Source organism: Macrobrachium nipponense, chromosome 32 (assembly GCF_015104395.2).
Source record: "Macrobrachium nipponense isolate FS-2020 chromosome 32, ASM1510439v2, whole genome shotgun sequence".
Lineage (NCBI taxonomy): Eukaryota > Metazoa > Arthropoda > Malacostraca > Decapoda > Palaemonidae > Macrobrachium > Macrobrachium nipponense.
In genome coordinates, this window is record NC_061094.1 from 70,198,499 (window position 1) to 70,225,873 (window position 27,375).

Genomic DNA, 27,375 nt, shown 5'->3' on the forward strand with positions numbered 1-27,375 from the left:
TGTGCATCACTATATTTCTGCACGTGACAGGTCTAAAGTCAATGAGAAAACACACAATTTACTGTATATCGAGTTACATTATCACTGACGTCCTAAGTATGTGAAAAAAACGTTTGTTGGAAGTTTGTGAAGCACTCACCTAAAAAGTACCTTCATGAGCCTGAGATGAACAGCGTATTTGAAGCATCACGAACGTTCGCTTCCGGGGGGGTTGCCAAGTGCAGAGCGTATTATGATCACAGAACAGAATATTGCAAAGTGCAGAGCGTATTATGACCATAGAACAGAATACTGCAAAGTATAAAGCATATTACGACCACAGAACAGAATATTGCAAAGTGCAAAGCATATTATGACCACAGAACCAACTATTGCAAATTGGTATTATGACCACAGGACAGACTCTCTATATCTATGATTATGACCATAAGAACCAAGTATTGCAAAGCTTGTTATGACCTCAGAACAGAATATTGCAAAGCGTATCATGACAACAGAACAGAATATTGCAAAAACAGAACCAAATACTGCAAAGCGTATTATGACCACAGAACAGAATATTGCTAAATGCAAAGCATATTATGACCACAGAACAGAATATTGCTAAACGCAGAGCGTATTATGACCATAGAACGGAATATTGCAAAGTGCAGAGCGTTTTATGACCACAGAACAATATTGCAAAGTGCAAAGCATATTATGACCACAGAACAGAATATTGCAAAGTGCAGAGCGTTTTATGACCACAGAACAGAATATTGCAAAGTGCAAAGCATATCATGACCACAGAACAGAATATTGCAAAGTGCAAAGCATATCATGACCACAGAACAGAATATTACAAAGTGCAAAGCATATTATGACCACAGAACAGAATATTGCAAAGCGCAGAGCGTATTATGACCTGAGATTATCATGATCTTGGGCCGAGCGGTGGTGCCATTCATCTGCGTGCCGTCCGTCCACCATTGTAAATAAAGTCCCCAGCTGATCGGCGGACACCGTCCCGAGAAAAGATGTTCCCTCTGAGGTCCGTCGTGAGGACTGTGCCCATCCTGAAGAGGGGAATCGCCACCTCGGCCCCGAAATTAGGAGGAGGAGCGTAAGTTTCGGTCATAAAAAGGGTCGTTGAAAAGTAGCAGAAGGGTCAAAATAAGGAGGTTGTGCCCCTACTAAGGGAGGTTTGGTCTCGCCGTGTGAAGATGTCGGCGACATCAATTATCTATTATTATTATTATTATTATTATTATGGAACAAGGCTGGGTATAAGATACTTCTAGTAAGACGAGGTCAAGGGAAATTACAGTAGGGGTTGATTACAGTAGTTACCTAGCTAGGTCAGCCATTAGCCTAGGTACCTACCTAGGCTAGGTAGTAGGCTAAATGATATTCGACCCGAATTACTAGGTAGGTAGTTTTGAGAAAAATTAAAAGTTACTAGGTATTCTTATAATGTAGGCAAAGACTTGGGTTTACCAAGCTTGCAGAGTAGCCTATGAAGACCAGGGTCAGCTAAGAGTTAGGCTACTCTGCCGTGCCCTAAACTACCCATAAAGTGACTTACCCGGTTATAGGGTAAAAAACCGCATGGTACAGGGGTGGACCATGTACGATCAATGTGTACAACCCCAAAAAAAGTACATTAAAACGCGTCCTGACATCGGAGATGGGCATCAGACGCGACTTGTTGTTGGTGAGAAACGGAGCTAAAGACCTCTACTCCGGTGTCAGGACGCGTTATAATGTACTTTTCTTCGGGTTGTACACATTTGATCGTACATGGTCCACCCCTGTACCATGCGGTTTTTTTACCCTACCTACCTAATAGGCTAGGTATCAGATAAGGTAAATTTAGGTAATAATCTGCATCGTGTATTTATTTGGAAATTACAGTTTCCTATAGTATTTGGGTTGCATATATAGAATTTACCGTTTAATTAATTTTGGGTGGTCAACTGTGATTAACCCCCAGGGGCTAGTAGATTAAACATGACGAAATACATTTGATGCCTCGATCCCTAGTGGCTGTTGTATTCGCGGGAATGTTCCTTGCAGTCCGAATGGAGCTATTCCCTAGAATTACCTACAACAATTTGACGATCGAGAATTTTTCCATGAAGACTTCATTTTCCGCAAAACTTTTTTCTTTCCAAGTAACCAGTTATCTATGTTAAGTGTTAACTTGTGAGGTCCAGGGAGAAGAAAGCACCTCCGGCCAGGCTGATGCACTTTTTTTGTGCCCTAAGTCGGGTTTAGAAAGGTAAATTATGGTTTATGGTCACAGCACAACACACTTGAAATTTTAGCTTTAAGGTTGTTTTTTTTTGGTTGGGATGTAGCCAGTGCCAGACCACGCATAAACAGAAATTTAGTACCCACCGTTTGTTCCGATACGTAATACAAACCATCGGTCCTTTAACAATAGGAAGTAGCTAGCGGCAGCTGGAACGGTCGTAAGCTTCGAACAAGGGGAGAACGGTAGTTAACTGCTTGTCCGACAGTCGCGCGCCGCGCGACTGGGAGGTAAACAAATCACTTTTGCTTTCGGCCGTGGGTGTGAAGGACGTGTTCGTCATCGCTCCTCTTGCCCGCTTCATCGTGTAGCTTTTGTTTAGATTGTTTTTTCTACTAATGGTTTGTTTTTGGACTGAAAATTGAAACTGTAAGTCACTGTTTTTCATTTTCTTACTTAATATGAACCAACCATGGAGTTATCGCCGTAGAGCGGCTGAGTGTTTTCTACATGGTTTGTTTGACTTGAAAATGAAACTGTAAGTACACTGTTTTCATTTTCATTACTTAATTATGAACCAACATGGGTTATCGCCGTAGATGCGGCGGAGTGTTTTGTACTAATTGGTTTGTGACTTGTAAAATGAAACTGTAAGTACACTTGTTTTCTCATTACTTAATGATGAACCAACATGGAGTTATCGCCGTTAGATGCGGCGTTTCCTATTCTTTTTCATATTTTGAACCCTTGAATTATGTCCGGTGAGGGCGGGCGCGCTCGCGCCGAGTCATGTATTTTGGGCGAAAGTGTGTAATTGAAAATGTAAGTACTCTTTTCATTATATTTTTGCCCTGTGCGTTCGTTACCGAGAGTGTGATTGTGCTCGGCACGAGCCTTTTAATTTTGTATAATAGAATGCAATGAAAGTGGATTCGCAATTGCAATATTCTTTTCATTTTCATTTATTTATTTGCATGAAATTTAATTTGGATCAATTTCGTTCTTACCCGGGAATTGATCCTTACGTTTTTTATGTGAAAATGAATCGCAAGTGCAGTAATTCTGTTTCTTTTTCAATATATTTTTATGATAGCATATAATTAATTGAAATTTTTTTCCAACAAAAAGCCGTTCCGGGTTACAGAATATTCTTTAAGTTCTATGAAGGATTTCGCAAGGGCAGTATTCTGTTCATTTTTCATATTACTTTTCACTGCTGTGCGGGGTGGGGGAAAACGCGAAGATCTGCCAGGAAGTCGTCGGAAAGCTCTCCCGCGACTCCCTTGGTATCCGATTCTTCGTCTTCCTTCCTGCCCCCCGCTCAGCTTCTTCGTTGTATTTTGTATTTGGGGTCTTCCTTGCGTTCGGGGTGGGCATGTCTTCCCCCCGTGCGTGAGGGAACCCCTCTTACTAATCTATCTATGTTACCGCAGGTGCTACATCCTGGGAGACGACCTTGGACAGGTATGGACCACCGCGGAGGCAGGGCGTGCCTAGCATCCACGGGCTGCTGCAGCGTCTAGCGAGGTCTGGGGCGGTCTCCACTACTAACAACGGGCCGCTTATGCTGCTCCCCCCCCTACTGGTCTACACTCCCATGCTGTGTCGATGACGCGTCTGCCGCTACTAGGCCGCAGCCGTACCGAGGTGGGGTTGCCGCCGCCGCCTGTTTTCTTCGTGTTGCCTGCCCCAGACTTCCGCTGTTCCAGCAGCTCGCCCCTGGACCGGCCGCCAGGACCCAGGTTCCGCTGACTGCCGATGATTCTACGAGGCGATCGCTGGGCCTGCCGTACCTGCCGCTGATGTGATTCCCGCTGTTGGCTTGGCTGTCCCTTCTGGGTCTACCGCTTCCGCTGTTCCTGCCGCTCCTGAGCTGGTTGCTGTTCCTGTCGCTCCTGGTTCCTGTGCCTGTCCATGCTGGTCCTGCCCACGGTGTGTCTTCCCCAGTCCCAGGTCCTTCCGGACAGGTGCAGTCGGGCCGTGTTGCTTCGGCAATAGCCCCGGCTCCGGCCTGGATGGAGGACCTGACGACTGTCCTGCGTGAGCTGACGAGGAAGAGAGAAGAGGAACTGTTCATCTTCGTCTTCATCGTCTGCTGCTGCCTCTTCCCCTTCGACTTCTAAGGCCCATAAGCCGAAGAAGAAGAAGGCTGCCTTCCCCCCTAAGAAGTCTCCTTCGGGAACTTCTAAGGGCCCGTCCCACCCCGGTGGGACGGGGGGGTCCTTCTGCTGGTCCTCCTGCTCCTTCGGGAGCGGGGCCCGTCTCCCCTTCCGTAAGGAAGAGATAGACGGGGACCAGAGGAGTATCGGTTAGCTCTGGTACTTCCTCGCCTGGTGCTAGCGGCGATGCCGCTACGCCAGGTTTCCGGCTCGGTCTCTCGTTCGCTAGAGATCCCGAGTGTACGTTCTCCCTCGGGAGACCGTGCAGCCAAGTTTCGGCGCCAGAGTTCGCTCGGCGCCCAAGACGCGGCACGGAGCAGAAGGCTGGTTGAGAGACGCTCAAGGTGACTCTTGCCAGGGCCAGCGGGACCGCTCTTGCAGCGACCAGCTGGTAACCCGGGTTTTCCCCCCACCCCCCTAAGAAGGCTCCTTCGGGACCTTCTAAGGGCCCGTCTCGCTCCGGCGATTCGGGGAGCTCTTCTGCTGGTCCTCCTGCTCCCTCGGGAACAGGGCCCGTCTTTTTTTTTTCTACCAAGGAGAAGAAGACGGGGACCAGAGGAGTACCAGCTTCGGCTGGCACTTCCTCGCTGGTTCTAGCGGTTCTGCCGCTAAACCAGGATCCGCCTCGGCTTCTCGTTAGCGAGAAGTACCGATTGGGACGGTCTCACCCGCGGGAGACCGTCCAGCCAAAGTCTTGACACCCGAGCTCGCTCGCCGCCAAGACCGAAGCGCGGAGCAGAAGACTGGCGAGTGTCGTGCAGACAACTCTCGCCAGGCCAGTGGACGCTCTCGCATCGACAGCTGGCTGCTCGGGTTTGACGTGACGGTCGCTGACAGCCACGGGTTGAGGCGAGGAAGGGGGTCCCCCGCGGCCGTCGGTACCAGCCACGGCTGTTACCAGCGGCTCGACGCGCCGAGAGAGACGCTCGCCGGTCTCACCGCGACAGCGAGCCTAGCAGGTCACCTGACGCCGCTCCCATCGGGACCGGGCGGAGACGGTAACCAGCAACAAGCTCGCCTGACGCTAGAGATCAGCGTCGACGTTCTCAGCCAAGCCTCTCGCCCCGAGGCGAGCGGCAAGGCTAGGCCTGCTGCTCGATCGCCACCGCGGTTGACGATCAGCAGCAGCCTCCAAGCACGCTGGTCCTGCCAGCGAGCTAGGGGGGGGGGGGAGCGTCAGGTCTGCCTCTCCTGTACCTTCAACCTCCTCGGGCTACACCGGGAGGAGCGAGGTACCTATGAGTGATCGCGAGAGGTGCGCCGCTCGCGATCCCGCTATGACGCCGTATGGACCAGGCACGGTTCTAGGACCGACCAGGACATACGCGCAATTAGCTGGAGGCGACCGTCAGGGGTCTGCCGCTGTTCCTCCTTCTGAAGGAGGAGTATCTCGGGATCTGTTCTTGTTGGAGGGACTGGACGGTCCCTACTCCGCAAGACGCGGTTACTCCCGAGATACAGAGGAATTTGCAGAAGTCATTAAGCTGATTCGTCAGCATAATGACCCTGCGAAGGATTGCCGCTCCCACCCCACCAGCAGAGCCCACGTCCTGCTCGAGTCGTTTTGGGGCCCGAGAGGGAACCCACCAAAACCGACGGTGGGTCTGCCGCGATCGGAGACTTGCCGATTCTGTCTCGAACCAGTGTCTCTCGTCTCCGGACAAGAAGGCTCTCTCAGTTCTGGCCGGTCGATCAAGCTACTTCCACCTCCTCTACTGCGACAGCGGCGTTTCTACGTGTCTTCGGACACCGTATTTAAATACTCCTTCGGTCCTCCTGAGAGGTTTCGACCTCGACGAGGACTGGAATGAGTCGGAGGACGGTATCGGCTCTCTCCTGTCAGGTGTCGATCAGCCCCACCCAGACGACGTTCACAGTGGCGGCAGACCCTTACCTACAGTGAGAGTTCGTAACCCTCCGCGGGAAAACGTTTTCTCCTGACGATACGTTTTCCCAGACTCTGAGAGGCCATCGCCGCAAGGCGATGGCTGCTCCTACTTCTCCAACTGCTAGTTCCACTGGGAAGGCGAGCGAGTATCCAATTCCTCCCCCATTCCCTCTCTCCTTACGGCTACGAGGGAAAGGGGAAGGATCCTACAGAGATTTCTTTGTAGGATCCCACGTTCGGGACTGCGCTACCGGGGGACCTTCGGGTCCTACCTGACGTAAGCCCCGGTCGTTGAGGAGGAATCCTGCTCCATTCTCGATTTCTACGGGAATCGAGAGGACCACCAGCCGATATCGTTTTGACGAATTCGGTGGGGGTTTCGCAGGACTGCTTAGAATTCTACGGAATTTCTAGCGCATTCAGTGTGTTCGAGTTTTTTACGATCTTCAAACACTTACGCGAGACCACGGTCCAAAGTGAGCGAGACGAGAATCCCCGATATGTTACACGATAATCGGGAACCTCGCCTATGCTCGAATTCCTGGAATTTCTAGCATTGTGAAGAAGACTGCTGCTGAAAGAAACTATCTCACAGTAGGCGACCAACCTGGAATAGAGGAGATCGGACGGGAATATCCAGTTTGGCTTGAACTATCGTCTTAGTATTCTGTTCACCATTGAAGCTTTCCTTCGAGGAAGACTTCTCCTTCACTCTCTTTGATAGAGAACGAAGGTGGTCGATCTCCAATCCTTATTTTGTTTTTCTTGAAGAAGAATTTAGGATGGAGATCGTTTGTTCAGAATCTACAAATATACTACATATATTAACCTCGCGACATGATTTCTGCTAAGCAGTTGAATTGTCCGACGGGGTAGGCGCATATCCTAGTTAATCTACGGATTGCGACTTAGGACGAGAAGTATTCTATTGAACTGCAACTCGGGGTTGCCGTGCAACCTCCCAGGAGTTTTTCAGTTTCAATTTTTTTTTATATACTTATGGTTTTGTCACGACAACACACAATTTCAATTTTATAATTTACCGAAATTCGTTTCGCCTAAATATAATTGCCCGAGCATATCTTCTTTTATGCTCGGTAGTTCTAGCCGAACGCATTCCTTCGTGGAATAATGGATTACCTGCCAAACTCAGGATGACGAGTCAGCAGGCTCAACCACTGCGTATTGAACTGCCTGATAGCAGCTCAGTATCAGCTGGGCCTCCGAGATTTCACGGTCACGTATGTCTCTCTCTCCCCTGCTTTGATTGACTACCGAACCGTATCTCTGCCCAACAATCATGGACTTAGGTCTCTGATTAACGGGGATTCTCGCAATAATGAAGGACCATCTACTGCTGTGACGCTAGATTCCATCGCCTTCGACATTGCGAGAATTTTCAACAGAGATATCTCTTGGACTCTTTCATCTTTCTGTTTACCGCACGGTAACAGAAGTCTGTACAAGTCTCCCGCTGCATCGCACTGCGATAAGCGAATGATTTTGCAGACATCTGAGTTTGTCTTCAAAATATCTCGTATTCGTAGGTGTACAATTGTTCATTGTTCAACCCGAATTACAAGATGTGTCAGAAGACATCGCCTACTCTCCGACCTGACAGCTACTTCCAAATGTTCAGCCCATGAGAAGCAGTTCTTCAGGCGGCTTTCACCTGTGTTTTCATTACCGAAGAACGCCCCGCTTTCATTGCAACTACGACTTCTCACCGGACAGCAATGAAATAGCGGTTAGCGTTTTCAGTCATTTGTAAGCACAGGTTGTGAATCTTGAGATCCTTCTCTCGATTCATATGTGAAGACGTAGGTTGCATTCAATATCTACCTTCGTCTTCAACGGTACATAGTGTTGTTTCTCCTTAGCTGAGATTCAACAAACATGAGATGTTTTACCTTCAGGGACCTCGGTCTCTAGAAGGCAATTGACTTTCGCCTGTTGGGTACATGCCTTAAGAGAATCATCACCTCGCTGTCCGGCATTGGTGACAAACAAATACATCATTTGTTTGGTCTCTCGGCATAACCCTTTAAAGGCGAAGGTCACGTGACTTACTCGGATGCTTTGACAACTTGCCTCCTACCGAACACAGTCAGTCGGCAGCTGTTAGAGCGCCCGAGTCAGTACGAACTACGCTGTTGACTTAGTTCGGTTGTTTACACAGCAACCATTACTTCGTTTTAATAGCTTGTCACAGTACCCATACCATTGACACCCACCATGGAGTGTCGGTGTCCTATCCACTACCGAGAACTTCGCTGCATGGGGATAGGAGGATGCGAGAGACTTCGTTTGCTAACGGACAGACCAGTATGGGTACTGGACATCACCGAAGTAGAGAAGAGGGATAGGTCATGCGACTATTTCCTTCTTTTCCTCTGAGGAACTGCATGACTTCTCCTGCGAAGTCAAGCCACCCAGGGGATGGGGATCCGTGACGCTCGATTTTCGTACCGAACTTCGTAGCGAAGACTCAGAACCCTTCGGTCCCTGACGATTGGTTCGAGTCGTTCACAATCCCCTCCCTAATGGACTTCACCGCCTTCGATGCGAAGATGCTGCCTTGTCCGCAAGAACTTCTCCTTGGCGCAGGTACTGAAGGCAGGGGTCTGGTCCAACCAGACCACATGCCCTTCCTTCTACCTTTTGGATATTGCCCACAGGTCCTTGGATCTTTTTCCTTGGGACCCGTGGTGGCTGCTCAACACGTTGTGTAGCGAACCCAGACCCTCGCAGGCTGAACAGCATCGAGTCCTGGTGTGACCGTAAGAATGGATGGTGAATGAGAGTGTGACTGGCTCCTCTTCCCATCTTTTTCTTCCCCTATACCTGTGGTTAGAGGGACACGGTCGTCACCCTGCTGGATAAGGACAAGATGCAGGTGAGCTACTCAACAGAGCCCCATCCTATCCCTTTCACTAGGGATAGGAGCGTATATCCACCACTTCCTCCAACAAGGGGGAGGAAGTGGATGCCAGCTTGAGACAACCCATACTTTATGTTGCCTCTTGCAAACAGGAACAAGTTCTTGCTTGCTGGTACGAAGAGATACGCTGTCTCTCTTAGTACTCCGGCCCAGAGGTCTGACCATTGATCCTGCGGTGCACACCCCGATCAATCGGACAGAGGCTTGGATCCCTCCCTCTCGCTTACGACCAGGGAGGCATTCCAGGGATGGACGAACACCAGTCTGTTCATCAAAAGACTCAGATTCCTCCCACCAAGAAGTGAGTCTTCCTATTGTTAAAGGACCGATGGTTTGTATTACGTATCGGAACAAATGACAATTTGTCGAAAATTGCATTTTCACTTATATAACTTACCCGGTGGTTACATATAGCTGTCGTCTCCTGACGTCACGGCAGAATTTGAAATTCGCGGTAGCGCTAATGGTTTGACAGGTGATCCCTCTACTCCCGCCCTCTACCGGGTACCGGGAACCATTCCAACCATAAATCAGAAGTTTCCTGCCGTCGGAACCGGTAACACGGTTCCTGCTGGTTGGAATTTGGAATTGATCATCTTGGTTTTCTCCTTTTGGTGATGTACCTTGAGTTTACTGATCTTTTTGCTAGCGCTATAGTTATTTTGGTTTTGATATTGTTGTCCTTTTTAGGAATTATTTTGAATTCTTCACGATGTCTGACACCGGCTCTGTTCAGTATAGGGTGTGTAGTAGTGGGTGTAAGACTAGACTTCTTAAAGCTTCACTTGATCCTCATTCTACTTGTGTTAGTTGTAGGGGACGTGAATGTTCTTTGAGAATACGTGTGAAGAATGTAAGTCTCTAACATCTCAGGAGTGGGAGGCACTGGGAAAGTATATGAGAAAGTAGAAAAAAAGATAGAATCAGAAAGGCTTCACAGAGATCTTCTTATAAGTTAGTGAGTAGCCAGGATATTCCTCATGAATTCTATTAATCCTGTTCCTATTAACCCCGTATGTTGCTCCCTGCCCTCGAATCTGTATCTCCCGATCCCGATCCCGTGTCAGTATTACGAGCCGATATGGACTCGAAAATTTGTCTCTTTCCTCACACTATGCAGAAAAATGGGTGAGACAGTGCAAGAAGTGGTAGTTAAGTGTGATAAATTACTTAGTGCAAGTGTAGTTGGAGGAGGAGGTTGGTTGGTCGGCCCGTTCGTTCTCCTAGGTCTAGGCCCCCTGTCAAAACTCCCAGAATCCTGGGAGGAGGCATGCCGAAAACCGAAGGGAGGCGAGCGGACCTGCTCCCGAGCAGCCGCCCCCCCTCAAGCAATCCTGTAGCCGTATCCCAGGATGCTGTCGCCTCACCATTGGAAAGGTGTTGCGAGGAAGGTCGTTTTTCGTCAAGTGACTCTAGTTCAAGATGTTTCCTCTTATAAGAGTTGGCGTAATAAGACTTCTAGACCGCTGAAAAGGTCGCGCGATGTTTCGCCTGCTGCGGTTCCCAAGAAGGTGGCGGCTGCCGAACCTTCTTGTAGTTTTGGAGGAGCTGAAGCTTTTTTTCTCCGCGGTTTCGATTTATCGCCCTTCTCTCATAGAAGTGGAGAAGCCGAACACGCACACTCCTTCGGAGCCTTCTCCAGAGCCTCCTCAAGCGATAACTCCTGCGGCTCCAGACGTGTTTGTGGATCATCCTTCTACACCTCCCGCGCCATTCTACGTCGGTGGATCCTCAACCTTCGGTGTTTTGGAACCAGATGAATGCCAAGTTAGGCAGTATCTTGGAGCTTTTTGGCAAGTCTCTTTCGTCCCCGAATGCCCTCCGCTCCCGACCGCCTTACATCTTCCGCAAGAACTACTGTGCAGTCCTCTTCGCAGGCTCCTTTTGCAGTCGCCTCTTCAGGCTCAGACTCTCCATGTGACTCCTCTTCAGACGCCACTTCAGGCGCCTGGTCGGACTCCTTTCCTGACTCCGTCTATGGCGCCACGTCAGGCTCTCGCTCGAGCGCCAGCGCGGCCGCCAGCTCAGCCGCCAACGCAGCCGCCAGCTCAGCCGCCCGGATACGTCTCAGTACAGGCTCAGACGTCTTCTCCTGGCTTTCTCACACCCTCCTCGGACGCGTCAGGGTGCGACTTCGCCGAACAGGATCCTCTTCCGATGGAATGTTCGCCAGGTTTCGTCGAAGGAAGCTTCGGATTTGGAGGAAGAAAGAGAAGGACTTACAGAAAAAGACAAGCATTTGTCGGGTATAAACTCCTTTTACGATCCTTCGTTGACAACTTTGGAGATTCTTTTGCGCCTTCCGTTCCAGTTTCTCCTAGTTTCGCAGTAGAAAAAGGACAGTAAGCCTGACTCTCGTCCTCGTTCACAAGCGTCTCGTCCTCTCGATTTCGGCTAAGAAAGCTATCAAGAAAGTTAACGCTTGGCTTTTGGAGAAGAGGGAACAGGGAAAAATGTTTTTTGTCTTCCCCCTTCGAGACTTTCGTCAAGGATCCGTGTCTGGTATGACACTGGAGAAGTTTTTTCCCTGGGTGTGACTGCCTCCGCTCAGGGAGACTTTTCTAGTCTCGTGGACTCTTCCCGCAGAGCAGTCCCTTACTACTGCTAAGATTTTCTTTTCAACAAATGAACTGGAGCATCTTTGCAAGAGTGTTTTCCGTGTTTTCGAAGTTGTTAGTTCCTGGATTGGTCCATTGCTTCGCTGGCCAGGAAAGTCAAGTCATTTGGACTTTCGGAGGAGGCAGTTGAAGGATTTGCCTCGGTACTGGATTGTATCGATAAAGGCATCTGTGATGGCGAGCTTCGGAGCTCGCTGCCATTTTCGCCTCTGGAGTGTGGAAGAAGAGACAGCTTTGGTGCTCCTTCTTGTCGAAAGGGGTTTCATCCGAACCAGAAGTCTTGCCTTGCTCTTCTCTCCTTTGGACAAGAAACACCTATTTCCGCAAGAGATTGTGAGCGAGATCGCTCAATCTTTAACACAGAAAAGCGACCCAGGATCTTTTAACACAGTCAGTGAAGAAGCCCAGGAAGATAGCTCCGGTTCTTTCTGCTTCTCGGAGTGCTCCCTCCACGGAAGCTCCTAAACCATTGTTCGGAGGGAGAGCTCCGTTCGATCTTCCTCCAGGTTTCGTGGGAGAGGTAGAGCCTCTTCTAAAACCACTCCCTCTTCCACCTCAAAAAGTAGGCCCGTAGTCCACCACAGCAGTAGGAGCCAGATTACACCTTTTCTGGCAGACCTGGTTTCATCTCGGAGCGGATCCTTGGACGGTCCAGGTCCTGAAGGAAGGATACAACCATTCCGTCATCAAGCAAACCCCCAACCCCCCTCTCACAGAATTTCCTGTGAATTCTCAGGCCTACTCGGAGAACTCCGGAAAAATTTGCTGTCCCTCCATCAAGAAGTTCTCGCCTTACTGGCAAAGAGGGCCATAGAGTTAGTGGACTCTCCGCAGGAACCAGGATTTTACAATCGCTTTTCCTGGTAAAGAAGGCACGGGGGGTTGGAGACCAGTGTTGGACGTCAGTGCCCTGAACGTCTTTGTCCTGAAGACGAAGTTTTCTATGGAAACGACCCAATCGGTATTAGCAGCTCTTCATCCTGGAGATTGGATGGTTTCCATAGACCTTCGGGACGCTTATTTTCATATTCCGATTCATTCGGAATCGAGAAGATTTTCCTGAGATTCGTGTTCCAGGGCCGCATTTATCAGTTCAGGGCCCTCTGCTTCGGCCTGTCGACAGCTCCACAAGTGTTCACCAGAGTTCTGTCGTCAGTAAGCAAAGTGGCTTCATCTAGACGGGATACGAATACCAGTGATCTAGACGATTGGCTTCTCAGGGCAAGGTCCAGACAGAAGTGTGTGGAGGACCTACAAAAGACTTTAAGGATGACGGAAAGCCTAGTTGTTCCGATACGTAATACAAACCATCGGTCCTTTAACAATAGGAAGTAGCTAGCGGCAGCTGGAACGGTCGTAAGCTTCGAACAAGGGGAGAACGGTAGTTAACTGCTTGTCCGATCGTATCGCGCGCCGCGCGACTGGGAGGTAAACAATCACTTTTGCTTTCGGCCGTGTGTGGGAAGGACGTGTTCGCCATCGCTCTGCCCGCTTGTCGTTTGCTTCAACCTTGAGTATTTGTTTTCTCTTTCTTGTATATCAGGAGTGATTGTAAGTACTTTTTTCTCTATTTCAATTGAATTGCAATGAGTGAATTAGAGGAGATTGAGATATCACCGCGCCCATCCAGTCGCCCGTAGAGTGTCCCGGGCTGGAGGGACGTAAATGTGGGGGGTTCAGGTCATTTGTTGAGGTGGACCCCACGAGTTTGTACTCCGTTGTCGAGGGCGAGAGTGCTCCCGCAACGAACCATGTGTGGTTTGTATGAACTGGTCCGAGGCGCAGGGGTGGGCTGCTGAACGAGGGCAGGAAGAGACTTAGGACCGGCCAAGAAGTCATCGGAAAGTCCAGTGACTCCTTTGGTAACGGACACTTCGTCCTCTTTCCTGCCTCCTGCCAGCCCCCCCGGTTTGCGCCTTCCCCTGCGGGGGGGGGAGCCGGAGTCCTTTCCTCTCTCGATCCGTCGAGTGTGGAGGGAGGGCGCCCGCTACCCGGATGTACAGCTGTATTCGGGGTCTTCTGTCCGCTCTTGGGGGGGTATTTCGCCCCCCAGGCGCGGGGAAGCCCCTCCTATTCAACCCGACTGTTGCTTCCGCAGGTGTGCCATCAGCGAAGGACGACTTGGGACAGGTGTGGGAGTCGCTGGGACTGCAGGGAGTGCCCAGCATCAGGGGTTGCCTACAGCGGTTGGCGGGGTCGGCCGTGGTCACTCATGGTGCGGTGACCACCACGACTACCACATTAACTACCCCTGCGTATGAGATGCCACCACATCTTGTATATACGCCACATATAATGTCGGTGACACCCACGGCGGCAGTACAAAACCAATTGCCGCCGTTCCAAAGAGACGATTGCCACCACCACCGGATTTTTTCCTTTGCCGACCCCGGACTTCCGCTGCCCAAAGAGTACCCCCCTGGACCTGCCGCCAGTGCCACGGATGACGGTGACTGTCGACAGGACGCCTGGCTCTCCGTGGTACCTGCCGTGCCTGCCGTACCTGTGGGCCGCTCCAGCGACTCTTTCCTTTTCAGGTACACATTCCATTTCAGATGTTCCTGCTGTTCCTGCTTGTTCCCGGACCTGTTCCTGTCCCGTTCCGCTGCTGGTGTGCTGTAACAGTCTCAGGTCCTTCCGGACAGGTGCAGTCGGGCCCTGTTGCTTCGGCAACTGCCCCGGCTCCCTCCTGGATGGAAGACCTGACGTCTGTTCCTGCGGAGCCTGGCGAAGAAGAAGAGGAAGAGGAAGAAGGTGTCGTCGTCGTTCTTCATCGTCTTCTTCGTCGTCTGCTGCCTCTCCTTCCCCTTCGACTTCTAAGCCAAACAGCCGAAGAAGAAGAAGGGTTGCCTCCTCCCCCCCTAAGAAGACTCCTTCGGGATCTTCTAAGGGCCCGGCTCGCTCAGGCGAGCTGGGGAGCTCTTCTGCTGGTCCTCCTGTTCCTTCGGGTGCAGGGCCCGTCGCTTCTTCTGCAAAGAAGAAGTCGACGGGGACCAGAGGTGCATCAGCCATCGGCTGGTTGTCCTCACCTGGTGCTAGTGGGTTCTGCCGCTAAACCAGGTTCCGGTCGTCTGGCCGCTTCTCGTTCGCGAGAAGCACCGAGTGGACGCTCTTCTAAAGAGGACCGTCCCAGCCAAAGTTTCGACGTCCGAGCTAGCTCGCCGTCCAAGACAAGCGGCACGGAGCAGAAGACTGGCGAGAGTCGTGCCACACGACTCTCGCCAGGCCAGTGGGACGCTCTCGCAGCGACCAACCGGCTGCTCGGGCTGACGTGACGGTCGCTGACCGGCCACGGGTTGAGGCGAGGAAGGAGTCCCCACGGCCGCCGGTACCAGCCACGGCTGGTACCAGCGGTTTGACGCGCCGAGAGGACGCTGGCCGGTCTCGACGCGAAAGGGGAGCCTAGCAGGTCACCCGTCCGCCGCTCCCGATGGGACCGGGCGGAGACGGTGACCAGGCGGCAGCTCGCCTGACGCTAGAGAGCGGTCTCGACGTGCTCAGCCGAGCCAATCGCCCCAGGCCGAGCGGCGACGCTAGGCCTACTGCTAGACCGTCACGCGGGTTGACCGATCGGCAGCAGCCCTCTACGCACGCTGGTCCTGCCAGCGAGCGTGGGGGGAGAGTCAGGTCTGCCTCTCCCTACCTTCAACCTCCTCGGGCTATACCGGGAGGAGCGAGGTACCAAGGAGCGATCACGAGAGTGCGCCCACTCGTGACCCGGCTATGACGCCGTACGGCTCAGTACGGTCTTAGGACCGACCAGGACGTACGCGCAAGTAGTTGGAGGCGACCGTCCAGGGTCTTGTCGCTGTTCCTCCTTCTGAAGGAGGAGTATCGATGGGATATGCTCTTGCTGGAGGGACTGGACGGTTCCTACTCCCACAAGACGCTGTGACGCCAGAGATAACAGAGGAACTTCGCAGAGGTTCATTAAGCTGATGCGTCTGCATAATGGACCTCGCGGAAGGATCGCCGCTACCACCAGCAGAGCCCACGTCCCGGCTCGAGTCATTTTGGGGTCCCAAGAGGGAGCCCAAAAAATGACGATGGGGTTGCACGATCAGAGCTTGCGGACTCAGTCCTGGATCAGGTGGAGAATCTCGTCTCAGGACGGGAGGACTCGCTGAAATCCGGACGGTCCTCTAAGCTGCTTCCTCCACCCCCTCTACAGCGGCAGAGGCGATTCTACGTGCCATCGGAAGACCCGATACTGCCGAAACAAGGACGTTAACCCGGAGTTTAGCTAGGCTGACTCCAGGTGTGTCCCTGCAGCAGCTCCTGTCGGAGAACCTATGGTTCTCGCAGCAGGAGGGCACTTGCCCTGAATCTACCGCTATGGCAGCATTCCAGGCAGTTTCCTGGTGGATTTGTGGTCCCTCACAATACAAAGTAGCGGCGGCTCCGGGAGTTCTGCTCTCGAAGACGACGCTTCTTTTAGGAGACTGTGCCAGTCTGGAGGAAGAGCAATCTCTTACCTTCGCCCATCAGACTGCTAACCTGTGGGCCAACTTTGGTTCTTCGGCGTAGGGCACAGTCCTTACCCGAGTGACCAAGGGGGCTGGGCGTGAGGCGGCACTCGGTGGGGCTACGAAATGGACCTCTTAGGAGTTCCCCAGCTCTCTTTCCTGGAGAGATGGTGGACGCTGCGGTGGAACGGCGGCGCACTGACGAGAGTGACCGCTTAGTCCACCAGGCAGTCTCGAAGGTTTTTCTGGGCAACCTCGAGTAACTGCGGCCAAACCAAAGAGCTTGGCTAGCGCTTCCACGGCGGCGAAGACGGTTGCACCGTCCAAGACCCGTTGTGAAGACTCCAGTTGTTTCGACTTCTGCGAGAGGAGGCCGCAACCAGCCCTCCTCCCAGCCCTCCTTTCCCCGAGGAGGTGTTGGAAAGAAGTCGAAACGAGGAGGGAAACGCTGGGACGGACGTTCCCCCTCACCTGCTGCCGGTAAGTGGGGGGGTGCCTGGCGAGCCATTGGGCGACTTTGCAGCGCTACGGCGCCGAGAACTGGATAGTAAGACGGTCCTTACGGGAGGGATATATACTACCCTTCGCAGTTCTCGGCCCCCACCCCCCCTCATCTCCAAACCGGTCCATCTACAGACCTATGTCCGGGGATCAACAAAGGACAACGCTCTTCGACAGGAGATCAAGGACCATGCTGGCGAAACGAGCTGTAGAAATCGTGGAGGGACCAGTCACCGGGCTTTTTACAGCCGACCTCTCCTAGTGGAGAAGGCATCGGGGGGGCTGGCGCCCGGTGATAGACCTCTCTCCCCTGAAACCGCTTCGTTCCATCGCACGACGCGGTTCACGATGGAGTCGGCACGCTCAGTGCTCGACTCGATCAGGGGGAACGAGATTTCATGCTTCAGTGGACCTGAAGGACGCGTATTTTCAAATACCCATCCATCAGTCCTCCAGAAAAGTACCTCCGCTTCATCTTCGACGGGACGGTGTACCAATTCAGGGCACTTTGGTTTCGGTCTCTCAACCGCCCCACAGGTGTTTCACGCGAGTGTTTCACTCTGGTGTCAGCTTGGGCCCATTCGAACGGGATACGTCTTCTGAGGTATCTCGACGATTGGCTGGTCCTGGCGAGCTCCCGCTCGCAGTTGCTACACAAGGACAGAGATCGACTCCTCAAGTTTTTGTCGCGATCTGGGGATCGTGATAAACTACGAGAAGTTCCGATCTCGAACCCAAGCAGAAGATGAAGTACCTGGGTATGCTGATAGATACGGTAGCAGGGCAAGTCTTTCCCGCAGACTTGCGTATCAGCAAATTCACGGGAGGCAGCCGGCCGGTTCCTGTCGCGGCAGGAACAGGCAGCACAGCAATGGCAAGTCGTGATCGGCCATCTGTCGTCACTGAGAAGTTTAGTACCCTCACGGCGTTCTTCACCTACGGTCTCTCCAGTGGAGGCTAAGGGAGAGTTGGTCCCAGGCCAGGGATCCTCCTTACTTTCCCGTGGCTATCACGGACAAGGTGAGGCAGGACCTGGCCTGGTGGCTCGACGACAAGACCTCTTAAGAGGAGTGCCTATACGCACTCCCCCCCCGGAGATGCGTCTGTTCTCAGACGCATCGACCGAGGGATGGGGGCGCACACCTGAGGAGTTGCTGACTGCAGGTGTGTGGGACCATCACGACAAAAAGCACCTTCACATCAATGTCCTGGAACTCAAGGCGGCGTTCAACGCTCTCCAAGAGTTTCGGGACCGCTTGGTGGGAACCACTCAGTGGTGTTGATGTGCGACACACCACAGTAGTGGCATATGTCAACAAGCAGGGGGGGCTAGTGTGGGCTCTTCCGCTCCATCAGTTGACGGTGCAGGTGCACGAGTGGGCCACGGCTCACTCAATAGAGCTGTCAGCACGCTACATTGCCAGGCAAGAGGAATGTAGTAGCGGACAAGCTCAGCCGTCGGGATCAGGGTGATAGGGGGACCGAATGGTCTCTACACCAAGATGTGGAAAGGCTCTTCAACCTGTGGGGGCGACCGGTCGTTAGACCTGTTCGCCACCCGGACAACAAGAAAAAACTTCAGGTTTCTTTTCAGCTGTGCCGGACCCATGGGCAGCTGCAGAGGAACGCTCTAACAACACCCCCTGGGACAACCTCTTCGCTTACGCCTTTTCCTCCCTTCTTGTCTGATTCGGAAAGTGATCAGTCGAGTGCTGGTCACTCCCAATCTCAGAATGATCCTGGTGGCTCCCAAGCGGCCTCAAGCCGTTTGGTATCCGGACCTGCTGGCTCTTCTTGCGGACGCACCGAGAGAGCTACCCAACTGGCACAACCTTCTAGCCCAGCCACAGTAGAACGGTACCACCAACGCAGTCCAGTCCCTTCAACTTCACGGCTGGCTGATTATCCACCATCTCTTGCGAACGAGAGGCTTTCTCGTAGCGCAGCAACAGAGATGGCTGGACACGTCAGACAGTCCTCTGCAGCTGTGTACCAGGGGAAGTGGGCCCGTTCGTTCTGTGGTTGGTGTCGTAGACAGGGTTTGTCTCCTCTCAGAGCCACTCTTCAGCATGGTAGCGGATTTCCTCGTGTTTCTCGCCGAGAGAAGCTCCTCTCAGTACCCACAGTTAAGGGATATAGAGCCGCCCTGGCTCTCGTCCTAAACTGAGGGGACTGGACATCACGAATTCGTTCGAGATATCCTTGCTAATGAGGAGCTTCGAAAGGTCTTGCCCACCCAGGGAACTCCAGGCCCCCTGCGTGGGATGTGACTCTCGTACTTAGGAGTTTGACTCGAAGACCCTTCGAGCCACTCCGAGAGTCGTCAGACAGGGATCTGACCCTCAAGACCCTCTTCTTGCTGGCCCTGGCATCGGCGAAGAGAGTAGGGGAACTACATGGCCTTTCTTATGATGTTAAACATACCAGAGGTCTGGGGATCTGTGACGCTCGATTTCGTCCCGAACTTCGTAGCTAAGACTCAGAAATCTGTCGATCCCTGACGACAGGTTTCGAGTCTTTCACGATCCCCTCCCTCGTTGGACTTCACCGATAATGATGCGGATGAGATGATGCTTTGTCCTGTGAGGGCGCTACGGCGCTATCTGAAGAGAACTCGACATCTCATGGCCTGAGTGTCGACGCCTCTTCGTTAGCACTGGGGGTCACCAAGAAAGAAGTCTCCAAGAACACGCTTTCTTTCTGGCTACGTGAGGTGATCAGGAGAGCGTACGAAGCTGATGGTAGCGACGACATCCGTACGCTCGTCCGAGAGCCCACGAAGTCAGACGGTATCGGACCCTCCTTAGCGTTCCGTAAGAACTTCTCCGTGGCGCAGGTCCTGAAGGCTGGTGTCTGGGCCAACCAGACCACCTTTTGCACGTCCTTCTACCTTCGGGATATTGCCCACAAGTCCTTGGATACTTTTTCTTTTTCCTTGGGACCTGTGGTGGAACTGCTCAACACGTTGTGGTAAGCTTACCCAGCACCCGAGCAGGCAGAACAGCATCGATTCCTGGTATGACTGGGAGAATGAATGCGTGAATGAGAGAGTGGAACTGGCTTCTCTTCACCACTTTCTTTTTCTACCTCTACTGTGGGCAGAGGGATACGGTCGTTACCTTGCTGGGAAAGGAGTCCGATGCAGGTAAGCTATTCAAACAGAGCTCCATCCTATCTCTAACTAGAGATAGGAGTAAATATCCACCACTTTCTCCAACAAGGGGGAGGAGTGGATGCCAACATGAGCAAACCCATTACTTTACATTTGCTCATGTAAGGAAAAAGTTCTTACAATGCTGGTACGAAGAGATACGCTTGCCTCTCTCTTAGTACTCGGCCCAGAGGTCTGACCATTGATCCTGCGGTGCACACCCCCGATCAATCGGACAGAGGCTTGGACCCCTCCCTCCCGCTCTTACGACAGTGGGAGGCATTCCAGGGATGGACGAACACCAGTCTGTTCATCAAAAGACTCAGATTCCTCCCCACCAAGAGTGAGTCTTCCTATTGTTAAAGGACGATGGTTTGTATTACGTATCGGAACAAATGACAATTTTTGTCGAAAATTGCATTTTTTCCTAAACTATACAAACCTGAGGTCCCTTTAACATAAAGTCCCTCCTCATGCCACCCCTCACTCTGCGTATTTTGCATGGCCAAAAGCAAAAGTGATTTGTTTACCTCCCAGTCGCGCGGCGCGCGACGATCGGAACAAGCAGTTAACTACCGTTCTCCCCTTGTTCGAAGCTTACGACCGTTCCCAGCTGCCGCTAGCTACTTCCTATTGTTAAAGGACCTCAGGTTTGTATAGTTAGAAAAAATGCAATTTTCGACAAATTGTCATGTTTGTTAGTAAACAAAGAAAAAGTCATGTCTCACTCCTTCTCAGGAGATAGTTTATTTGGAGTGAGACTGAATTCAGTTCTTTTTCAGGCTTTTCCGTCCGCCAAAGGATTCGACTCTTGCCTGAACAAAATAGACGAATTTCTCGTCAGGACAAAACTTGCTCGGCGAATCAGTGATGAGCCTTTTAGGAACCTTGGCTTCAATAGAGCCAATTTGTAAGTCCTGGGCAGGCTCAACATGAGACCACTTCAATTTTACTTGAAGCAGAAGTGGCAAAGGAAGTAGTTCCCAGACTCCTTCGTGTTCCCCATCTCGGAAGGAATCAAACAGGACCTACTTTGGTGGAAATCAGAAGGAAGGCTAGAGGAAGGCTTGTCTCTAAAGCCAGTTGAGCCCCAACCTTACTCTTTTGTCAGACGCATCGGACAAAGGGTGGGGAGCTACTCTGGGGAGAAAGGAAGTGTCGGGTCTTGGCAGATTCATCAGAAAAGCTGGCACATAAATCTAAAAGAGTTGAAGGCGATTCGTTTGGCTCTAATGCACTTCAAGACAGAGGTAAGAGGGAAAGTAGTGCTGGTTCAAGCAGACAACACCACGGCTCTCTCTACATACATAAAAAAAAAAAAAACAGGGGGGGACACACTCGTTCTCTCTGTGCGAGGCGGCGAGAGACCTACTCATTTGGGCGAAAGAGAACAAGGTTGTCTTGAGCACAAGATTTATTCAAGGCTCGAAGAATGTAAAGGCAGACATTCTCAGCAGGAGAGGACAAGTCCTCTCCACAGAGTGGACATTACATCCTCAAATATGCAAGAAGCTTTGGGGGATTTGGGGATGTCCTCAGTTGGATCTCTTCGCCACAAACAAGACAGCTCGTCTACCACTGTATTGCTCCCCAGTTCCAGACGAGGAGGCGTTTACAGTGGATGCCATGCTTCTGGACTGGTCAAATCTGGATCTGTATGCCTTTCCACCTTTCAAAATGCTAAGATTAGTTCTGGCAAAGTTCAGAGGTCATCAGAACGTCAGGATGACTCTGATAGCCCCCTTTTGGCCGGCCAGGGAATGGTTTCCGGATCTACTACTGCTGTTGACGGACTTTCCGAGAGAGTTACCGTTAAGGAAGGATCTACTCAGACAGCCCCACTTTCTGAGGTTCCATCACAACTTGTCCGCTCTTCGACTAGTCGCCTTCAGACTGTCGAGGCATCTCCTCAGAAAGAGAGGATTTTCAAAGAGAGCTTCAAGGGCTATGCTAGACCCAGAAGAGAATCCTCTGATCGAGTGTACCAAGCTAAGTGGTCCAATTCAGAGCTTGGTGCAAAGAAGAAGGAATTTCGTCTTCTAAGACCTCTATAGCTCAGTTAGCTAACTTCCTTCTTTTTCTTCGTGAGAAGAAGAAGCTTTCTACCCAGACGATTAGGGGTTATAGAGCTAGTTGTCTTCTGTGTTCAGACATCGAGGATTAGACATTTCTAATAATCAAGACCTCTCAGACCTGATTCGTTCCTTTGATACGACCAAGACAAAAGGAGTCAAGAACAGTAGCTTGGAACTGGATGTAGTTCTTAAATGGCTGATGTCGATAGATTCGAACCGATCTCCTCTAGTTCTTTTAGAGATCTGACCAGGAAGACCCTTTTCTTTGTGTTTTAGCATCACTAGAAGAATCAGTGAGCTGCATGCTATTGATAAGAGAGTTGGATTCGCTAAGGGCAATGCCATTTGCTCATCAATGCTGGGGTTTTGGCTAAGAATGAAAATCCCTCACGTCCTTGGCCTCGTTCTTTCTCTATAAAGAACATTTCGGAGTTAGTGGGGGCCTAATGAGCCTGAATGTCTTCTCTGTCCAGTGAGAGCACTTAGACATTATGTGCAAAGGACCAAAGGTATAAGAGGTAAGAGTGATAAACCTGTGGTGTTCAGTGAAAGATCCTTCTCGTCCTCTTTCTAAAAATGCGCTCTCCTTCTTTTTAAGGAGTTTGATTTCTGAGGCACACGGACAAGGTCAGGACTCAGATATCAAAGTGTTTAAAGTCAAAGCTCATGAAATTAGAGCAGTGTCTACGTCTATGGCCTTTAGACGTAATCTGTCTTTGAAAGACATTATTAAAAATCTACATATTGGAGAAGCAATTCTGTCTTCGCATCTCATTATCTGACAGATTTGCACCACATATGAAAATTGCAGTACCATTGGGGCCATTCATTGTGACTGACACGGTATTGGGTGAGGGAGAGAAGGATGTATCCCATCCTCACTAACTTCTCCTTGATTATGTTTTTTGTATTTTTAAGGTTGTCTGAAGATACAGGGAGTTTTTTGAGTATCTTTCAGTCTTTTAATGTCTGGTGTATTTCTTAAACGGTTGTGGTGATCCCTCGTTTTTCATTGTATTTTGTGGTGATTTGTACTGCGCCCTGAGCAGGGGCATTATAGTCTTGTCGTTACGTCACGTCCTCAACGGCAAGTACTTATTATTGTGTCCGACGCACGGATCCTATATATCCTGTCGGTACAATAAAGGCCAGCAGACTACAGAGGCAGTAACCACTGAGTCAGCGGTCTTTAAAGGTAAGGAACCTATATCTTCGGATAATTCCAACAGTTATTTTAGCTGCCATTGTCCCACCACCTAAATGTGTCAATCAGCTATATGTAACCACCGGGTAAGTTATATAAGTGAAAATGACATTTTTATAATAATATAAAGTTTCACTTATACTTACCCGGTGGTTTACATAACGAAGCCCGCCCCCTCCTCCCCTCATATGGACAGGTAGGCATTGAAACTTCTGATTTATTGTTGGAATGGTTACCCGGTACCCGGTAGAGGGGGCGGGAGTAGAGGGAGGGCACCTGTCAAACCAATTAGCGCTACCCGCGAATTTCAAATTCTGCCGTGACGTCAGGAGACGACAGCTATATGTAACCACCGGGTAAGTATAAGTGAAACTTTATATTATTATAAAAATGTCATTTTTCCTAACTATACAAACCTGAGGTCCTTTACATATAGTCCCTCCTCATGCCACCCCTCACTCTGCGTATTTTGCATGGGCCAAAAGCAAAAGTGATTTGTTTACCTCCCAGTCGCGCGGCGCGCGACTGTCGGACAAGCAGTTAACTACCGTTCTCTCCCTTGTTGCGAAGCTTACGACGTTCCAGCTGCCGCTAGCTACTTCCTATTGTTAAAGGACCTAGGTTTGTATAGTTTAGGAAAAATGCAATTTTTCGACAAATTGTCATTTTTTGGTATTCAGTATTAGCCTACTTGTGGAGTCCAAGGGGAAGATGAACCCCCCCCCAAGCCAGGTCGGGGCATGGTGCTCTAAGTCAGGTTAGGAAGGTAAGGTCTTGTTATGCAAGTAAACAGCATTCTAAGATTAGGTTTGGCCTGTTTTCCCAATTGGACTTTTGACATACCCTGTCTCTATGTTCTGCATCCATTCCAAGAAATGACATGGATGACCTAAGTTGTCGTGACGCTGTGGTATATTTTGACATAAATCAATCAATCCGCTCTTAGAATGTCAATTCATTGTCATGCTTGAGAAGACTGTAGCCCACGGGGGAGGGGGAAGGTAAAGTTTTACAAGTTGCCTACCAGTAGGCAAGCTTATAGCTAGGCAAACTCGAGTTAAGCATGGGAATTAATTTTCAGTAGTTTCTCAAGTTATTTTGATGTATTTAACAATCCTTCCCAGGAAATTAATAGTTAATCCATAACACTATTTTTAAATTAGGGTAATAGATTTGAGTAAATAAGAATGCTTCCTAACCTTAGGTGGGGCATTAAGTTTCTGCTTCCACTAGGCTAACAGTGTTTTAGTCTGTTGCTTTAGGGGAACTTGCCATCACATAGTACTCTTTCTATGGGTGCTTTTGAGTAAGGATGTCTTGTGCTCCTACTGACAGATAAGAAGTAATTTTTGTGTTTGTGGGATGATTTGTTTTCTCAGAAAATAGTGTCATTAATGGAGGTGCGAAGGACATTAGTGAGTAGTGTGAATCCTCATCCCTTCCATAAAGTGGATCCCCCAACATTTACTGCTCCATTGCAAGGGTAAAATTGCTGTTGTTGGTAAGTTTTTGGCAATCTAGAGGAGTTAGGCTAGGTAGTGTAGGAGTTAGCTTACTGCTTCTTCCTTGCAGACAAACATCTTGGGACTCCTTCCTCCAGGTATACTACCTTCTTTGCTGAGAGGTGGATAAGTGTGGGTGGTGTAGGATTATTACATCTTTAACAATGTTGACTGCTATTATCTGCTGTTGCTGTTATTTCAAACATTTATGTTTATGAGTGAACACATAAATACTATACCATACGTCCACAAACGTTTTTATCGTGATCATAAGGTCTGGATCTGTATGATTCTGGGTAATTTTTTTTTATGTTGGTTTAGCCTAAGTTTTTTAGAACTATATTACTATTGATAAGTACTCGAAAAGCATTGTATGTAGCATAGTAGGAAAGGTTTAAATTTGTTCCGATACGTAATACAAACCCTCGTCCTTTAACATAGGAAGTAGCTAGCGGCAGCTGGAACGGTCGTAAGCTTCGAACAAGGGGAGAACGGTAGTTAACTGCTTGTCCGATCGTAAACAAATCACTTTTGCTTTCGGCCGTGTGTGGGAAGGACGTGTTCGTCATCGCTCTGCCCGCTTTGTCGTTTGCTTTGAGTTTGAGTATTTGCCTCTCTTTCTGTATAAATCAGGAGTGACTGTAAGTACTTGTACATTTCTTTATTGATCTTGCAATGAGTGAATTGGAAGAAATGGAGATATCGCCGCGCCCTCCAGTCGCCCGTAGAGTGTGTTCCCCCCGGGCTGGAGGGCGTAGATGTGGGAGGTTTTTAGATATTTGTTGACGTGGACCCCCACGAGGTTTGTACTCTTGTCGGGGCGAGAGTGCTCCCGCAACGAGCCCTTGTGTCACATGTATGAATTGGTCCGAGCGCAGTGGGTGCTGTACGAGGGCAGAAGAGACTTAGGCCGCCCAAGAAGTCATCGGAAAGTCCAGTGACTCCTTTGGTAACGGACACTTCGTCCTCTTTCCTGCCACCCCCCGGCCAGCCCCCACGTTTCGCGCCTTCCCCTGCGGGGGTGGGGGGGGTAGCGGAGTCCTCTCCTCTCTCGATCCGTCGATGTGGATGAGGGCGCCCGCTACCCGGACGTACAGCTGTACTCGGGGTCTTCCGTCCGCTCTGGGGGGGTGCCTCTTCCCCCAGGCGTGAGGGAACCCCTCTGACTAACCCGACTGTTGCTCCGCAGGTGTGCCATCAGCGAAGGACGACCTGGGACAGGTGTGGGAGTTGCTGGGACTGCAGGGAGTGCCTAGCATCCATGGGTTGATTCAGCGGTTGGCGGGGTCGGCAGTGGTCACTCATGGTGCGGTGACCACGACTACTACCACAGTAACGACACCAGCATATGAGATGCCACCGCATCTGGTGTATACGCCTCATATAATGTCGGTGACACCCACGGCGGCTATACAAAAACCCATTACTGCCGTGCCAAAGAGGACGGTGCCACCACCACCTGGATTTTTTCCTTTGCCGACCCCGGACTTCCGCTGCCCAAAGAGTACCCCCCTGGACCTGCCGCCAGTGCCACGGATGACGGTAACTGCCGACAGGACGCCTGGCTCTCCCGTGGTACCTGCCGTGCCTGCCGTACCTGTTGCCGTCCCAGCTACTCTTTGCTTTTCAGATCAGCGGCCTGCGCATTCTGTTTTTCAGATGTCCCTGCCGTTCCTGCTGTTCCCGGACCTGTTCCTGTTGTTCCTGCTGTTGGTGGTGCTGTAACAGTCTCAGGTCTTTCCGGACAGGTGCAGTCGGGCCCTGTTGCTTCGGCAACTGCCCCGGCTCCCTCCTGGATGGAAGACTGACGTCTGTCCTGCGGAGCCTGGCGAAGAAGAAGAGAAGAGGAGGAAGGTGTCGTCGTCGTCTTCGTCGTCTTCTTCGTCGTCTTCTTCGTCGTCTGCTGCCTCTCCTTCCCCTTCGACTTCTAAGGCTAAACAGCCGAAGAAGAAGAAGGTTGCCTCCTCCCCCCCACCCCCCTAGAAGACTCCTTCGGGATCTTCTAAGGGCCCGGCTCGCTCAGGCGAGCTGGGGAGCTCTTCTGCTGGTGGGCCTCCTGTTCCTTCGGGAACGGGGCCCGTCGCTTCTTCTGCAAGAAGAAGTCGACGGGGACCAGAGGTGCACCACCTCGGCTGGTGCGTCCTCACCTGGTGCTAGCGGTTCTGCCGCTAAACCAGGTTCCTCTCGGCCGCTTCTCGTTCGCGAGAAGCACCGAGTGGACCGCTCTTTCCAAAGAAGACCGTCCAGCCAAAGTTTTGACCGCCCGAGCTCGCTCGCCGTCAAGACAGCGGCGCGGAGCAGAAGACTGGCGAGAGTCGTGCACACGACTCTCGCCAGGCCAGTGGACGCTCTCGCAGCGATCAACTGGCTGCTCGGGCTGACGTGACGGTCGCTGACCGGCCACGGGTTGAGGCGAGGGAAGGAGTCCCCACGGGCCGCCGGTACCAGCCACGGCTGGTACCAGCGGTTTGACGCGCCGAGAGGACGCTGGCCGGTCTCGACGCGACAGAGAGCCTAGCAGGTCACCCGTCCGCCGCTCCCGATGTGGGACCGGGCGGAGACGGTGACCAGCGGCAGCTCGCCTGAGCTATGAGATCGGTCTCGACGTTCTCAGCCGAGTCAATCGCCCCAGCAGAG

At 51.1% G+C, this 27,375-nt stretch overlaps 1 protein-coding gene across 1 annotated transcript in view; it reads left to right on the forward strand.

The window, feature by feature from the left end:
* Window positions 1-960: 960 nt before the first annotated feature.
* Window positions 961-27,375, forward strand: part of LOC135207577 (NADH dehydrogenase [ubiquinone] 1 beta subcomplex subunit 2, mitochondrial-like) — a 34,419-nt gene continuing 8,004 nt past the window's right edge. The window contains exon 1 of the mRNA XM_064239424.1: window positions 961-1,102. Within this exon, the coding sequence (XP_064095494.1) occupies window positions 1,017-1,102 (86 nt within the window). The 5' untranslated portion in view covers window positions 961-1,016. The remainder of the gene's footprint in view (window positions 1,103-27,375) is intronic.